At 38.0% G+C, this 16,908-nt stretch overlaps 1 protein-coding gene across 1 annotated transcript in view; it reads left to right on the top strand.

The window, feature by feature from the left end:
* The window catches only part of PSD (pleckstrin and Sec7 domain containing), a 1,472,276-nt gene that overhangs the window by 415,528 nt on the left and 1,039,840 nt on the right, over window positions 1-16,908 (top strand). Inside the window, exon 5 of the mRNA XM_044056531.1 lies at window positions 13,118-13,306. Coding sequence (XP_043912466.1) covers window positions 13,118-13,306 — 189 coding nt within the window. The remainder of the gene's footprint in view (window positions 1-13,117; window positions 13,307-16,908) is intronic.

Here is a 16,908-nt window from a genome sequence, read left to right as displayed (position 1 = left end):
TTAAAACCATAAATCAATATTTTATTTCCTCTCTCCCATCAGGGACTTTGCAGTTGCTACTTTGCCAAAGGTACCAAATGAGGTATATATGCTGCACCACCCTTGCAGGAAACGGAGCACTAAAAGTTCTCGGTGATTTGCAAAGGATCTTTTGTATTGTGGTATGAGAGTTATTCACTAAATCACATGCTGTTGTTTCCATTTGCATACCCACAGGTTTACTGCTAAGAACACTTAGGGGCCTCTCTTCCATTGTATAGGTCTTTAGTGAAGATGTGATGACTTCACTTGTACTATGGATGCATATAGCAGTGCAGTATATAGCACTTTTAAGAGCCTGCTGAACTCCATAATTCAAAGTGGGAGTACCACTCAGAGTTTGGACACATGAGGAAGCACTCCTGTACCTGCAATGTAGCAATAATATGGAGCTTGCAAAGGCTGCTGTGTGTAAATTGATGGGATTAGCATGTATTCTCCTGCAGCAATATGACACTGCACCTGTGTCCTTTGATCTTTTCACTGGCCCTGTAGACTGGTTGGATTGAGCCCAGGGGAGGGTAAGATGGCTATGGTAGACCTGGTGAATAAGGAGAGGAACTGGTGGCTGCTGAAGGTCAGCTCTGGGAAGGGGAGAAAAAATGTTATTGTGTTCCTTAGCCTTCTTAAATTTGATGCCTTCTGTATGTGCTGCTAAAAAGAGAGCTCAATTCCTAAGGCAGAGCTGCAGTCATTACAGTAGTTTCTATCCTCTGGATTGAAAACTAAAACTAGAGATTGACAATCAGTTATTAGCATGAACGTTTGTCTGTTGAAGTAGTGGTTGAATTTTGTTATACCCTAATCTAGGCTAGGAGACTGTAGGTCAATTTAAGCATAATTGATCCATGTTTGAAGCAATGGTCTAGAGTCAAAACCAACTGGATATTCTGTGACACCTTGCAGCATATATGACAACAGTACTAAGATCAAAGGACATGATCAAACTTATAATGACTGAAAAGCCATTCTACAAAATATAAAAACCAAAGTAATCAAATTGTATGGTATTTACAATATGATGAGATTTTACAGATGAGTGAGAGAAGTGAATTCATCACAGGATGTGCATATGCCAAAAATGAGAATTTTATTGGAATAAACCTTTGCAACTGTTGATTATTAAAAACTTGTTAAATGAATCTCCAATTTTGATTTGTAAGTAGGCTTGAAATATATTTCTCTTAGAAAAAGTATTCTCCCTCCAGCTAGAGAAATAAATGTGTTCTTAATGCAAGGGACTGGATATTGTACAAAATGGATGACAAGGTTAGTAGTTATCTTAAAATTCCTGCAAGTATGCACATCTAGCCTTCCCCTTCTTTATTACTGGAACAATGGGCCCAGAAAATTCACTCTCACTCTGCTGTCATAAAATTCTTGTCTATTCCAAATCTCTGTATTATGCTTCTGACTTTTGTTTGAGTGCAAATTGCACTGTTTTGTCTATCTCAGTCTGGCACTTTATACCCTTGGAAGTGTTAATGCCTTCCTCAAAAATCTTGTGTTTTGTTTCAAACTTGTGACCAGATTCAGCTCTCGGCCTTGTGATGTCATTACCTGGTGCTAATCCGTACTGGTTGCAATTTGTAGTACAGAATATGAATTGACATAGCACAAGTGTTATAAGGAAAGAATTTTCCTCATGGGAACATGGACTGTCCTTTACCTTCATGTGTATGTGTGTGCGCGCTAGTATGTGTGTGGAAGACTAGTACAATGGAAGAATGAGCTACCACTCTCTGACAAGAAATTAACAACTTCTTTGCCCCTTATTTTTTCTGTGCCATTCTAAAGGCAGTTTATCGGTTGAGGGTTCATAGGTGTACTAGGCTAATGACCCTGGAGCCTTTACAAGCCTAGCCCATAGGATTTACCCTGGCATCTGGCCACCCAACCTTGGTTTCCAATGCCTCTGTCAAGTAGAGCCACTGGGGTGAATTTTCTATTTCCCATCCACTCATCAATATTTCTCTTGGAGGGCCAGTGAGGTGCTCTATTTGACTTGTATGGGAAGTCTATTCCATAGTATGGGCAATCTCTGGGTTATGAACCTGTCCCTCCAGCACGTTCTGTTGATTGTGGTAATGAGGTTGAGGTCTCTGGAGCGTGTGGTGCAGAGGGATTGGGATTTCTTTAGATATAGCATTTCTAACAGAGCTGGGTCAGACATGGCTTTATAAGTCAAGCAGAGATCACCTCTAAGTATGCGATATGAGACAGAGAGTTTTTTTGAGTCTGTCCATATAGGACAAGTGTTTAAGGCCTAGGATCCTCTTTGTGAGGTACTTTTGCAGCCTCTGGTACATGCCAAATGGGGCATTGTACTCTATGATTGGCCTAATGAGGGAAGAGCAGAGGGAGACAATGACCTCTTTCTTCGTGGATGCAAAACCCTTAGAAATGAGATGTGACACAGAGAAGGACTCTCTGACCACAGTGGCAGTGTGGTGAACAAAAGAGAGGTTGCTGTCAACCTGTGTTCCTAGATCTCTTATAATGCGTTCTGTGTTCAGTGGACTACCATCAATGTGGTAGTTCATAGGAACTGGGTTTTTCCCAAAGGGGATGACGACACATTTTTGGGCATTGAACTTAAGGCCATGGTTCTGACACCAGTTGTTGGGTTCAGTGAGTCCTTTCTGTAGGATGTCAACATCACTTGGGGAGTTGTTAATAGCTCTGAACTTGCAATCATCTGTGAACTTTGTCAAGCAGAGTCCCTTCATGTTGGATTGGACTTCTGAGAAGTAGATACCAAACAGGAGAGGATCCAGGAGTGATCCCTGTGGGACTCCACTCGTGACTGGTTGGCAGTCTGACTTGAGTCAACTACTTTCACACTGTGGGTTCTATCTGTGAGCCAGTTTGCAACCCACCTAGTGATATAGGCGTTTATGCCTAGCTTAGTGAGTTTTTCTATGATTCCTGAATGGGGAATGGTATCAAAGGCCTTGGCCAGATCAAGGTAGGCTGTATGAACCACCTTGCCTTCATCCACAGCTCTGGTGACTGACTCAAAGAAGTCGACCAAGTTGAGCAGGCATGATCTACCTTTCACAAAACCAAACTGTGTGGGATCCAGAGTTTGGAGATTCTCTATATCCGTGTTTTATTAGGTCCATGATGATTCATTCCGTAGCTTTGCATATCAGACTTGTCTAGCTAATGGGGCAATAGTTCCCAGGGTCTGTAGTCCCTCTCTCCTCCTTTGTGGAGAGGGATGACTATAGCAGTGCGCCATTCAATAGTTACAAACCCTGAGGTGAGGCTGTGATTGAACAGGGCATACAGGTGAGGTGCCAGTTCACTCTGTAGTTCATGCAGAACACAGCCAGGGATATTGTCCGGTCCCATAAAAGCTGTATTCTTGAACTTGGATAGTGCTGTTTTAACCTGTGCAGCAATAATACTGGGTGCCTGGCAATCTATTGATATTGTGATTGGTGCTTTGGGGGGGAGAGAGGGGAAAAGTTGGCACTGAATCTGTTGGCCAGTATATTGGCAATATCTGTTGGCTCGGTATAGGAGGTACAATTGTACAGTAGGTCAGAGCAAATCTGGGTATTGCCGTGGAGATTCTTTACATAACTATAGAAGGCCTTGTGGTTGTCTTTACTATCTGCTGCAATTCTGTTTTCATAGCTAGATTTAGAAGATTTGATGAGGGATCTCAATTTTTTGTTGAGGTTGATAAGGGTTTTTTTCCAGTCTTGGGACTTCACCTTATTCCGCATCAGTTTCCTCAGTGTGAAATTATGTTTTGTTTAATTTTGTAAAAATTTACTTGTAAGAATAAGCTAAATTATCATCATTGTATGCTTTATAGTTTTCAAGCCTGTAGTGTTTGCTTGTTTGGGATACCAATAAAAAGGGGAACATCTTCCTTGGAAGTGATGTTCCACACCTGATAGTTTTGGCTAGTGATATTTTGTTTCCCCTTCGTTTGGTGCACCAATTCTAAGTTGTATTTATTGTATGCAATACCATTGTCTCCATCATAAGTTGGTGCTTTTATAAGAGCTAGATGAGGGTTTGCAAATAAGATCTCAATTGTTTTGTATAATTGACAACCACATTTTTTAACTTACTTTATGTAATATGAATGAACTTAACTTCCTAGTTTAAAAGGGCTACAATTATGCAGTATATAAAAACTCTTCACCCAAATAAAGATCCCATCCTGATAACAGAATGCTAAGAGAAAGCAGGTAAATTAAATTGCATTGTGCTCTCTCCTCCTATTAAGCAGCAGGAGGATTAGAGGTGTGGGAGCTGTTTGGAGCAGACCCTGACAAAGTGGACATTATCAGTGAAACATGGTAGCAAATGCCATTTTAACTGTTTCACGATTATTTTACCTAGAGGGCAGTAATCTTAAACATAAGAAGTCTTCTAACAAGTCAAAGAAAGCAGAGAGTGCATTTAATTCTAGCAGGAGACTGTTCTCTGCTCTGACTTCCCTTGCCTCCTCTATAAGGAAGGCGCAGTGCAATCTTTGAACAGATTTTCAGGTTCCTTAGTCTGACTCATAACTGGTCGGAATTATGCAGGAGCACAACTTCCAGATTCTATGTATTTTTCACTCATTAGATGTACCTGAAGTCTGATAGACATTTTACTAGGGAATATGCATATCTCCAGGTAGATTTTTAAGTCTCTCCCAGTTTGTCTGATTACCTTTTTGTTTTTTGTTTCACAATAGTTTTATGCTTCTCACTCTGCATATCGGTAACATTGTTGCCTCACAGCAAGAGGTTCTCCCGTTTGATTCTCGGCTGGAGTGCCTTCTGTGTGGAGTCTGCATGTCCTCCTCGCGGTCGAGTGGCATTCGAAAGACATGCGTAGAATGGGCGTGCCTTCGCTGAAGGTTGGACTTCGAGCTGGCACCTCGGCACCCGTAAAAAATCCACTGCCAATCATTAGCAGGCCGGAGTTCCGCTGTGGTGACCCCTAACTGGGAAAAGCCAAAAGAACAACAACAACAAAAAAGAACTCTGCATATCTCTGGTACTGTTCTAGGCTTCAGCAGTTCTATTAATGCTCAGGTTTGTGAGATTCTGAATAGTTTCTCAGAGGAAGATTTGAGCTCAGAACTTTTGTGGCATGGTATATGCCACTTAAAGAATATGTTATTCATCAGTAGTAGGAGTACAATGATTCTCTTGGGTCCTGCAAGGACTGGCTAAACTATTTATTGTGGTAGAAGATAAACCATGTGAATGATCAACCTGTCCTGATGGATCATGCTGAAATTAAGGAAGCATATGAGCTTTGCCTCTCCTTTCCTAAAAAATAAATATTCTGAAGGTGACTAGGAACAAGATCTTGTCACTGTGATATTGGTTGATTTAAGTTGTACAACTAGTACAAATAGTTTGGCATTCAAAATATTGGCAACTGGTTGATGCTGTTATGCACGTTTTTTTTTATCTTGTATTCCATATCTGATGATGGTCATAGGCTATTGGTCATGCAACTGTTTTGAGTTGTATAGAACTCACTAAAGTTTGTTCCTTTAATGTAAGATCTGATGGTCCATTTAACTTCAGACAGAACCTGAATTGATAATAAGCAAACTAGCAGCAGGCAAAGCTGCCAGTCTCAACCGCTTGTATTTGCAAACTAAGTTTTATTAATATTTCCGGGTGCAGTCCTCCTCACTGTTACTGAGCATAAAGAACAGAGTGATGCAGAATGAGCTGCCTGAGCTCATGGAAGAATACTTTGATATCAATTATTCTAAAGCTGAGGAAGCATCCAAACCATCCAGCTCCCCATTCTACCATATATTTTCTCATTTAAGTTATCCACTTCAGTTTGGCCTCATGGATATCACATCCATGCCCTTTAATGATGATCACTCTGGATTTGACCAAGTTTGACAGTCTTAGGATACTATCAGGCTGATAGCTTCACATCCTCCCCTTTTCTTCCCATCCTCCCCTTTTCTTCCCATCTCTACTAGTGTTCCTCAAAGCTCCATCTTAGGACCCCTTTTGTTTTAACTTCTTCACCAATGATCTTTTCACCTCTTGTAAAGAATCTTCACTCATTCAATATGCTGATGACTCCACACTTATCTCTATATATAATATTTCTGAACTACACTCCCTATCCCAACAAGCCCTACTATCCACAGAACAATGGCTTTCTCACAACCTACTGAGCCTAAATCCCAAAAAGACTAAACTCTTACTTTTCCTTCCCTGTTCTCATTCCCACCATAGGTAGGTACTAGGCTATCGGCCCTGGGGCATATACAAGCCCAGCCAAAAAGATACCCTGGCTTTTGCCACCCAAGAAAATTATTTTCCTGTGCCACTGTGGAGCAGAGCCACAGAGGTGATCCCCGGGGAGAATTTCCTATTTCCCATCCAATCATCAAGATTTTTCTTGAGTGCTAATGAGGAGCTTTGTTTGATATAGATAGGTAGTTTATTCCAGAGTATGGAAAGTCTCTGGGACAGGAATCTATCCCTCCGGCATGTTCTGTTTATTGTGGTGACAAGGTTATTACATCTTCTAATAATGCAACTATCCAACCTGATAACCACATAAAAGTCCTAGGGGTCATCATCGATGATGAACTAAAGTTCAACCTACATATACACCAATGTATAAAAAGAACACACCAGAAATTAGGCCTGCTTTATCGGAACAAAATATTCCTAACTCCTGATGCTAGATTTACCCTGGACAGGCCCTCCTCCTCCCTACCCTTCTATATGCTGCCCCAGTACTTATCAATATTCAGGCCACCACTCTTAAACTTCAACAAACGTACCATAAAATAGCCAGATTCATTACGAACTCCCCATACAACTCACACCACTGCATTGCTTTAAACTCTCTCCAATGGCTTGAACTTCCCCAATTACTGCTTTTCAAATGCTTCACTCTATCCTTTATAAACCCTCCTCCTGTCCATCTCTCTCTTCCTTAGTCACTATCTACACTCCATCCTGAACCCTCCGTACTTCTAGTTAACAACTGCTTGAAATTTACCACCCAACAAAGTCTGTAGGCAAATTACTCTATAAACACTCAGTCGCCCATGCCTGGAACAGACTTCCCTTTGACTTGCATTTAATTTCACACACCTCCCACTTTAAAAACAAACTAAAAACATATTTTCTCAATTCCAGGACCTGCCCTTGCAATGACCCCACTTAGTCTCCCACCCCCACACTTTCCCTTATTAAGGACCCTACTTCATCCCCCAACACACCTCTCATAAGGTATTTGCAGGAAAAAAAAATATATATATATATATATATATATATATATATATATATATATATATATATATATATATATATATATATATATATATATATATATATATATATATATCTCCTTTGTTTTACTCTCAACCTATTGCATTATCTCACTGTAAAAATATATGTTTCTTAGTTTCATTTTTTTCCTGCTCCATGCTTGGAATATTAACTTGTATGTATGTGCTCAACAAATATAAAACTTTTACTCTGTATAATTGCTTCTCACCTCAATATTTTTGTGTAATATTATACTTTGTAATAGAAATGTATTGTTGGAGCTTTTCTCCTCGGGTCCCCACTGAAAATGGGCCACAAGCCCAGTTGGACTAACCCAGTTAACAAATGTCAATTAAATGAATAATAAATAAAGAAATAGTTTATCTCAACTGGAAATTGTTGGTTAGACCATTAGTTTTGCAGACTCACTTAATCCATGATTAGACTTATTGTCTCACATATAATCATCTAATTGTTTTTTAAACAATGTCGGAGAACTAGTGTATTTTAACTGTAGATGCAATTTATTCCATAACTTGGGAACTGTCTGAGTGACATACATATCCCTTTTTATAGTTGTATTACAAGGGGTCATATTATAGTTGTATTACAAGGGGTCATTTTACATGGTCGTCTTTTCACAAAGTCGACTTTCATATGGCCGAGACCATATGATCGACTTTTGAAAAGCCGACCATGGGGAACCATTGTCTCCTTACAGTGCGGAATGGGAAAATTTCCCTCTTCTGCACTGTAGTGGGGGGCGCAGTGGGTCTTGCCCCTTGCTAACAGTTTTAAGATAAGTGTTTGTTGTGTTTTTGTGTTTATTTTACATGGTCGGCTTTCCATAAGTCAATCATGTGGTCTCGGCCATATGAACGTTGACTTCGTGAAAAGTCAACCATGTAAAGTAGACCCATTATAAGTCACTTTATAGCATGCCTTTGTCTCTATTATACCAGGATATTGTTTAGATAGCATCAGTCCTACTTCTTCCTATAAGTCCAAAGTTTGTAATGGCTTTAAATGCTAAACATAATTTCACTCCCAATTTTTATTTATTTCACATTTTGTTAACCGGGTTACTCCAACTGGGTAAGAAATTACCCATTTTCAGTGGAGACCAGAGGGGAAAAGCCCTGAACAAAACATGCACATACATACAAATAGAGACCAGTTAACAATATAAAGAGCAGAACAAACTTATGGATAAGAAATATAAATGTAATCCAAGGAATAATACATGGCTATATACAGCATACAGAACAGTTTACAGTATTTTAACCCTAACCCATCTATACAGGAGAAATTTCTGATAATACAAATCCTTTTGGCATAATGTCTTTATACACTCCCCAAAGTGTTAACATCATCCAGCATTTAAGAATAAAGTTTGTAATGGCTTAAATGCTAAACATAATTTCACTCCCAATATCTGTACAGCATACAGAACAGTTTAAGGTATTTTAACCCTAACCCATCTATACAGGAGAAATTTCTGATAATACAAGTCCTTTTGGTATAATGTCTTTGTGTACTCCCCAAAGAGTTAACATCATCCAGCATTTAAGAATAAAAACATAACTTATGTTTTATGATCAACCTAATTATTGATATAAATAAAAATGTAAGTATTGCCATATCTCTGGATTCAGTTGTATTGTGTATTATTCCTGTCTGCCATAATGTTCTTGTCTTTACATATTGTATGTGACACTTAAAAGAAAGGCTAGGACCTATTACAGTACATAAATCTTTAAGGTGATTTATTATTTCCAACTGTTTGTTACACAACACTGTCTGGATGTTACTGTTAGTTCCAAATATTACATTACATTATATTATATTAAAGTTTAGACCCATTCTATCCACCCAGTCTTGTAGTATGTTTATATCCTCCATGTCTGTATGATGACCTATTTCAGCATCTACTTTTCAGTCATTATCATATTTGAACACCCAGAACTTGAGAGAAAAATGAAATAATATGGGTCCTAAGACTGAATCTTTATCTGCTCCTTCTTTGGTACTTATCCAAGATGATTTTATATACTGTGTTAGCACACAATGCTCTCAATCAGTTGACCAATTATGAATCCAATCGGTGATGTATTGATTTACCCCAACTTCTGCAGACTTGGCATATCTTCGTGTAGTAAGACATCATGTGCAAGACATCGTGTGCCTTAGTTATATCAAGATAGGTAACTAAACGGTGTTTTCCTTGTTCCGCCAAAGCGGAGATCTTTTCAATAAACTTTATCTGACATGTCAAAGTAAATTTTCTCTTTATGAAACCATGCTGAATAATGTCAGTTATCCATATATCTCATGCCTTTCAAGGTCCTTCAAGATACATTGTTTAAAACATTTTCCAGTGATGGAGGTAAGATTGATTGGCTTACAGTCTGCTTACCATGTTCTCCTCCTTTAAAGATTGATTCTACATATGACCTTTTTCCATTACATAACTGCAATTTTTTCTTTTAACATATAATTAAACATATATAACATGAACTAATGCTAACAAATTTTCCAGAAATATTGTCAGGCACCACAGATTTTTTTCTAGCTTGGCTAAAACATCTTGCATAGTTATGCAGGTCATGGTGAGATTGTATTAATGATAATATTAGGTTGAGTCTGTCTGACTATCAGTTGACGGCACTGCAAAATATTCATTGAAGATTTACATATTTATCTGAAACTGGCTTTCCTGTATTATTTAGTAGCCCAACAACTGTCTGTGATTTGACTGTATTAACATAACTATAGAGATATTTTTGTCATCGGCAATATTTAGGAAATTAAGTTTCATAGTTCTGCTTCTTCATAATAAGTACATTTTAAGTGCTTGGTAATTTGATTTTAAACATTTTTGCTAAATCTGTTATATTAACTTTAGATTGGTAGTATATTCTTCTCTTTTTTTTACCACAGTAGTTTGGTCTAATACCACCAAAGTTTCTATTTCAGACTTCCCTTTATTTTCTTAACTTGTATATGATTTAAGTATTAATTAAATATATTTTAAATTCCTTCTAACCACTGGCTTCAACACCATATATATGTTCATCATTCTAAGTTATTAATATTAATGAATACATTTATTTCATTCAGTTTACTGATTATCATAATAAACGTTTTCACTGTTGTCCAGTGTTGATGCAAGCACATCAAAAACAATAATGTCATGATGAGAACTACACAGAGTATGCATAATACCTAAAATGTTAATGAGGTCCTCGGTATTTGTCACCAAGTTTTGTTGCATGTATGTGTAGTAGCCATTTGCATAAAGTTATAGGTATGCAATTTATATATAATATAGAATTAAATTTAAGTACCAGGGTGGCCAGTTTGCCAGTTTATATGGATGTAGTTGAAATCCCCTAATATTGTAGGTTGTTCATTAAATATTCCTCTAGTGTCTTTAAAAAAGAATTGTGTTGCAAACTTCTTATTTCTGGGGTATGGTATGCAATGCTTATTCTACTGTCCCCAAGGTGTACAATTTCTCAATATTATATTCAGTATGTGTTCTTAAGTTCCTTCTTTTTCTGAAGAACTGCTGATGGGTACCAACAACATACCACACTCAACTTTTCTGCCTGCTGTCTTGTTCTTGTATCTATTGATTTCATGGAATATTAGATTACTGACAATCCAAGTCTCACTAATGGTTATTATTTTAAATTGACTCTGATTAACAGAATAAAGAAAAAGAGAGGGATCCATCAGTGACATTGTAGAGCCAGAGAAGGCCTTAGACTAAGTCCACGTGTTTTTGTTTTTTTGGTATGCTGCATTATTTCTTTATATCTTGGTACATTTACTATAATAAGTGTGTTGAATAACTTTATTAGGGAAGCTGGAGCACAATCTATATTAACATAGAGTCTGTTAGAAACATTTAATTAAACCAGGGTGACCCTCTTCTGTCTCTTGTCTTTGAACTTTGTATTAAATCATTGGTCCAGTCTTTGAGACCGGCTGCTGTCAAGGAATGCAGCCTCTTCTAGAGATCACCTCCTGTCATTATTTGCAGATGATCTTATAGCTCACAGGACAGAGGAATACTGGTTCTTTCTAAAGTTAACTTTATTACGTTAGTTGAAAACAATTTTATAGTTTACATGACAGATCTTAAACTTTGTTTGCTAGTTCTTAATGAGCTTGTCACTAGATTTAGGGTTATCTCAGAATATATGGCAAATGGCCCTCATGACAACAACAGTGTTTGTCAGTTATGTGCTATTTGAGACATGCCAAAGAGTCTACTCTTACAAGTGGAACACACATACTTTCAAATATCTGGGAGGAGAGATTCATCCTGAATAGGTCACTGTATTAAAGGTTTCTATGGCTAAAGTAATTTAGGTCATAACGTACTCCATGAGCTTGCAATACATTCTAAAGAGAATTCAAGTGGAGAGAATAGTGAATCTACCCTAGTGCCTTTTATTTCACTTATGTTGTCCTCATAAAAGGAACTTAGTATTAAAAGAAAGGTTTGAGGACTTTTTGGGGTAATGGTAGCACCACAAAAGTCCTTTGGCAAACCCCAAAATGAAAGAACGGATAATTTATGGTATTTTATCTTACATTATACAGTGAATCAACTTAACAGCCTTTAAAACTATGTAACTCAGACTGTGTAGGGGACTCTTACATTGGAATCCTTCCAGATTTAGTAAACTTTAGAAAGAATCTCTTTTCTACCCTCACAGTTCTTAAGATTGCTTTTGTTATTTTCTTCATAAGCAGTTAGTTTTCTCCTTAAAATCCTCTACCTTTCAAAACCTACAGTGTGAATCTATGGCTTAACTTACTAATGCCTAATGTGAATTCAGATGCGTCTCCCAAACCTGTGTAGCAGATGCCAACTTTAGGCTTAATGAAAATATACTTAGTCTCTCTTTCTGGAACATGTGTACCTGTCTCATTTGGTTTACTTGTAGTTATATGCGATACCTCAAAATCTCACCAATTTAGATATTTTCAAGCTAAAAAAAAATCTCTCTCTACTCCAGAGATTACTATCTCAGATAAAGAGAAAACTATGGCAATAAAGTATCTAACTGACATGCAGAATTTGTTATGCCCATTTTGTATATAATCATCTCCTTCCTGGCCCTTGTTTAGTTGTAAGTAGAAGCCCATGCACTTCCAAACACCTTGTAGATTAATCAGAGTATCAAAATACCAACAGCTGGTTCTAGGGAATTTAAATCGTGGAAGATGTATTCTAGGAATGTCAAGAATTACAGCACTTTAGACAAGATGTATCCAGCTGTTCCACACTCTTAGGAGTGAATGTGTAGGGTTTAATATGGATTAAGGCATTGCTAGGAGTTAAACAAATGTCAGATTCACATTCTGCCAGCCATTTGGCTGAATTCTAAGAAGGCAGTAACAATGGTAATCTCCAGATCTTCCAGTGCTATCAGACCTTCATCAGTTTTAAAACAAATGTTCTTGTTCCATATAAGGAATTGGTGTAATGTTGGTTGCATTTTGTAGCTGGAGGAGTAACCACATTTTCTGCCAGTGGCCTGCTGAAACAGAATTTTCTTGTTTCCTGGGGTCTTCAAAAATATTTTGCACCATTTCACTCTTATAGGCTCAAATATGAATGATAGTGCTCATTGTATTATGTAGCATATGTCCCAAAAAGAGAAAGAAGGTAAATTTTCTATCGAGCTAAGCTTGAAAGGAAGTGCTAGGTTGTATCTTATGTCATGTCATGCAACATCTGTAATTCCTGATAAATGATGAATATGTTTGTTTATTTTCAGCCATGCTGTGCAGAACCAGATTGTTGTGGATCCTATAACAAGCAGTCCAGAATACCATGTACCCGAGGCAGTAGACACATTGACCAATGGGCACAAGGCTGACCTTGAAGCTGCAAAACGGTTGGCAAAGAGACTGTACAGGTTGGATGGCTTCAGGAAATCAGATGTGGCCAGACATTTAGGGAAAAAGTAAGTGTTTAAACATAATTATTGATTATTATTGCTGTAGTAAGGAGCCATGTTATTGTACAAAAGCATGATATTACAAGCTGATGTTTTAATTTATTATACTTGTCAATTTCTGAGACTTTTTTTCTTAAACCATATTTCATGCCTTTGTAATACCTCCTTTTATATTAAACTTAGTTTCTTTTTGGCAGTACCTTTTCAATTACCACAGAAACAGACTGAAATTAGGTTATATCACTACATGCTTAATTGAATTTTCCATGCTTAATGGACTACAGCCTATATCTTTGTGTCACTTATGAGTAGGTCTTAAAAATATGACACAATGTTTCTGAATTCTAGTACTTGCTATACGTTGCAGGCCTTCAGTGGGAAACAATTGCATGAAACCATCCCATTTTTATTTTTGTTTATTGCAGCGGTTAGCATTGTCGCCGCACAGCAAGAGGTTCTCTGGTTCGAGTCTTGGCTGGGGTGCTTTCTGTGCGGAGACTGCATGTTCTCTCTGCCATTGCGTGGGTTTCCTCCGGGTGCTCCATTTTCCTCCCACACTCCAAAGACATGCAGTAGGTGGACTGGACACTCTAAATTGCCATAGGTGAGAGTGTGTGCATGGCTGAGTGGTACAAATGAACTACCATGGCAGGGCTAGCCACCTGGCGGTGTAAACCTTGGCTCAAGATGATTGTCACTGCTGAAGTGACACCCCAACCCCATGTGCAAAATGGGAAAAGGGGTTGAGGATTGATGGATATAAATACTTAATTTCTATACATGCAAGACATGCTTTCTCTGACTTCATGTGGTAAATAGCTGCTCTGTTTCAAGAAAATAGCAGCATAGCCATACACCGGTTAGCACCACTGCTTCACAGCACTTGGTTCTTCAGTTTGGTTCCCAGCTGGGATGCCTTTTCTCTGAAGTATGCACATCCTGAGTGTGTCCATGTGGGTTTTTGCGATGTGTTCTGTTTTTTAAACATACCAAAAGATGCAGTAAATGGATTTACAGTCTTTCAAACTATTCATAGTGTGTGCATGCCATGTGTGTGGGAGTGTGTGTGCATGTGCTGTAATGGATTGGTGTCCCCTTCAGAATTGGTTTTGCCTATATGTGCTTATTGAGTGGCATGATAAGCTCTATCTCCATATCAAGCCCACATTGGATTAAGAGAGTTATATACAGCTCACTATCAGCCCTACATTAGATTTAGCGGGTTATCAGAGAATAAAGTAATGAATGAAAGACTTCCCACAAGGCCATTGGTAACCTCACTATGGTCTTACTTTTTCTTTACAATGCACTTGTAGTTGTTTCACATCATAGGACTGTAGCAACCACAACTGCAGCCACAGGGAAATTGTATAATGGCTGCTTTGCTTTTCTTCATGATTATAGTATGGCCTTGTGGAGCTCATATATCCAAAACCATTCTATATATGTAGCACAGTAGGGTTGTAAAGTATGACTAGCTGATCTTATGGCATGCTAGAGTATTATAAGAACATGGTCTGCTATGTTTTATTTCCAAGAACTCTTCTCTTTTTTTAAAAGGCGTTCAAGAGCATGGCTTGGCAATTTGTGGTTTCAAAGTTCCAAGGATTACATCCATGCTGATGTTTTATTTATTTATTTATTTTTGTTGTAGTCCTTTCTGGGCCAAGCACTTCAGCAGATGGAGATTTTAAGTCATATGATCACAACAAACTGTGCAGACCAATTTGGAAGGCTCATCAATGGTGGTGCAAGATTAAGGGTTCCTATAATTGTCTTAGAAATTTCCTGTGTCTCTCTTAGACCGTACTTCGTTAGAGATCATATCCAGGTGACATATCTGATGATCTCCAAGACTTTACTTCCATTTTATTTAAAAATGTGCTTTTAAAAGAAAGCATATATTTTAATTTTTTTATTTTTTTATATTAATGGTTTTCACTCCTTTTTCAATCCTGGTGGATGCTACATAGGTCTAGTAAGAGAGCTGCAACACTGTCGATTTCTGGGACCAGTATTATTTTTGGTGTATAGGAGCTGTACCTCTGGTGTGATTCACAGTGCTTCACTTTGTGCACTTTGAAGATGTTTCATTATTTGGTGACTTTATTCTGAAGTGGATACCCATAACAGCAGAAGGTATGATGCAGGTGCACAACTTCATGCACTTTTCCTATACAGCTAATTTTGCTGAAGCCCCTGACAAAACTTTTATTACTAAGGGATGCTCCCTCTTCAGCTTCTCCCTTGAGTAGTACTGTTGTTTGCCCTTTTTCATCAGATAATCACTTGTAGTTTTCTGAAGTCTGTTACCCTTGAGATGCTTTGTTTTACTGAAGGAATTTTTGCCAAAAGTCTACCTCAGCAGCTGATGACTCCTGTTTCTTTGTTCTCCTTGTGGACAAATCTGGCAGTTCTAGATGATGGATCATCTTACCCTTCTTCACATCTAGCCAAAGAGAGAGAGAGAGAGAGAGACAGAGAGAAGAGTGTTTCTGAGGAGAATTTATTTGGTTAAGGAGCCCCAGCTGGACTGGCACTCTGCTTTATCTCTGCACAGTCCGATCACTTGAGTTCTAGTAGGGCAGTTGAGTCTAGTTTGGATTCCATCTGAGTGGTGCATCTCTGATTTTCAAGGGTTTCGCATTCAACTCTGAGCTCCTCATTAGGCCACATCCAAGGAAATTGACCAGACATGCTCTGAAAGTATTTGACATTACCCTATTACCCTTGGGCAGATACAACAGATGCAATATAAAAGTCATCTGTTGTAAGATGTAAACCTCTTCCTTTTTTACTTTTGCTTTATAACAGAGGATGATATAAGATTAACCTGCTCTGTCTTCCTTCCTGCATCCTGTCCCCAGCCTTAAAGGACTTCTTGGAGCCACTGACATGTGGACAGAGTATGGTGGTTGTCAGGCTCTTTCAAGAGTATGTTCGCTCTGTGATTAATCTGGATATTTCATGTTATCAACCTGCACCAGTGCTGTCTTTAAAGAATCTCTATTTTCTACTTGCACAAGTCCTTCTTGTACACCACCTTAGGAAGTGGCCCAGTTACTTTGAACTGTTCATCATTACAACTAAAAATGTTACAATTCTTGTGCAAAAAGTCTTATGTTTGAAAATTTTATTGGAAAGAAGTTATGTTGCCTGTCAGTGCCCACTAATTAAAGTATGTGAATGTTGTAGTCAATGTAAATGCATATTAGAAGTAGACACTTTTTATATAGAAAGGTTTGTTGACATTCATGTTAAACACAGATATAGTTGCTATAGCAGAAGAGTGGTGTATATTGCATAGTGTGCTGAATGCCCCAGCTTTTATGTTGGAAAAAACAAAAGAATGTTAAAAGAGAGAATATACCAGCACATGCACAATGTTTCAAAGAAAAATGACAGTAACACCTTGTTTAAACATATTAACGTGCTTAAGAGCTGCAATTTCAAGTTTTACATATTTGATTGTATTGAACAAGATACAAGGGGCGGGTCCTTGGGAATAGCTCAAGTGGCAGCTATAAACAAATTCTTTGGCCAATTTTGGCTTATAGGAAGTTATATCTATGGCAGTGTACTGAAAATAAGGTCAGTTTTTTTATATT

This window comes from Protopterus annectens, chromosome 14.part0, assembly GCF_019279795.1.
Source record: "Protopterus annectens isolate FY-2018-M chromosome 14.part0, PAN1.0, whole genome shotgun sequence".
Lineage (NCBI taxonomy): Eukaryota > Metazoa > Chordata > Ceratodontiformes > Protopteridae > Protopterus > Protopterus annectens.
This window is presented reverse-complemented; position numbering and strand designations above follow the sequence as displayed.